General features: G+C 23.7%; 1 protein-coding gene across 1 annotated transcript; it reads right to left on the bottom strand.

Annotated features, from left to right (window-relative positions):
• Positions 1–570: 570 nt before the first annotated feature.
• Positions 571–1,310, bottom strand: LOC105460260 (UDP-glucuronosyltransferase 1-5-like). Its single transcript, XM_011706697.1, has 2 exons — positions 1,109–1,310; positions 571–866 (listed from the first exon to the last, which is right to left on the bottom strand). The coding sequence occupies exons 1-2, from the start codon at positions 1,240–1,242 to the stop codon at positions 581–583; spliced, it is 420 nt and encodes a 139-aa protein (XP_011704999.1). The 5' UTR covers positions 1,243–1,310; the 3' UTR covers positions 571–580.
• Between the last annotated feature and the right edge of the window lie 6 nt (positions 1,311–1,316).

Raw genomic sequence — 1,316 nt, forward strand, 5'->3', positions numbered from 1 at the left:
TTTTTAATACGTATCATTATATTGATTTATTTTAAAATTCATTGTAATATTTAAAAATTTGTAATATTTAAAAATTGATTGTAAAATAATTAACTTATTATCAATTACAATATCCATGCAATTAGGGCTATATTTCCAATAATTATACATTAATTTTATTGTTAGATTACATGCAACAACTGCAATGTTAATTTCTGCGGCTTACGCCTCTATGCTTATACCCGTTTACCATTGCGTATAATCTAGTTACAGTATATAGTATATGATTATAATTAATATAAATTAATATCTTTATTGCAAGAATATACTTAACAATATTATAATAAGACTAAAGAATAAAACAATATAAACGTCGATTAAATATTTAATTTACTAACATTAATCAATTTTTCCTATTGTATACAAAACAAAATAATATCAATTACGATATTTATACAATTAATACTACATTTTCTATATTTGTATAAAAAAATTTACTTTTTTAGATTAATATATTATTTCTAATTGCAATAATATTACTATGTAATTAATATTACATAATATACATATATGTAATAACTACATGCAATATCTATTGATATTATGCCTGTTTGTTTTTACCCAATTTAGATGTACGATTACAATATAAATTAATAAGTATTCTTATTGTAAAGTATATACTTAATAATATTATGATGAGAATAAAGAACAAAAATGCATAGACATCAATTAAATTCTGTTCTATCCAACTCTGAGATCTAAGTGGCGTTACTAAACTTCCATTTGGATGACGGACAACGTATTCAATGCTCCAAATAGCTAAATCTAATGGCGGCAACGGCCGATCTCTGAATTCATCAGATAATCGTTTCATGTTTCTCGCATAACTGCATTAAAAATATTTAACTATTAATAAAGTAATACAACACAAACTGTAGCGCATCTTAATTAAAGATAAAGATGAATAGACACATAAACATAAAAAACAAATTTTATAATATGTTTTAGGCAAATGTTTTCACAAGCATTTTAAATCAATTTTTATATTAATTTAGACATTATTTAAAATTATTATATTATTTATAGTGCTTGAATAATAATTATAATATTAAAACATAATTGATGATACCTTTCATTGTAAATTATTTCTTCAACTGCATGTAATATAATCTGAGTGGACAAAGTTTTGATGTTCAAATATATGCCAACGCCTTTAGCCACTAATAATTGTGTATTGGGCTTTTGATCCATAAAGAAAGGCATTGAGATTATTGGTACACCTTTCCAAATAGCTTCTTGTGTGCTAAGAAGACCTCCGTGAGTCCAAATTGCTTTTA

Source organism: Wasmannia auropunctata, unplaced genomic scaffold, assembly GCF_000956235.1.
Source record: "Wasmannia auropunctata unplaced genomic scaffold, wasmannia.A_1.0 LD325715.1, whole genome shotgun sequence".
NCBI lineage: Eukaryota > Metazoa > Arthropoda > Insecta > Hymenoptera > Formicidae > Wasmannia > Wasmannia auropunctata.

Coding starts and splice junctions, on each gene's coding strand:
- LOC105460260 (XM_011706697.1), bottom strand. CDS start 1,242: ATGCCTTTCTTTATGGATCAAAAGCCCAATACACAATTATTAGTGGCT. Junction 867..1,108: donor GAAATAATTTACAATGAAAG/GTATCATCAATT, acceptor TTTTTAATGCAG/TTATGCGAGAAACATGAAAC.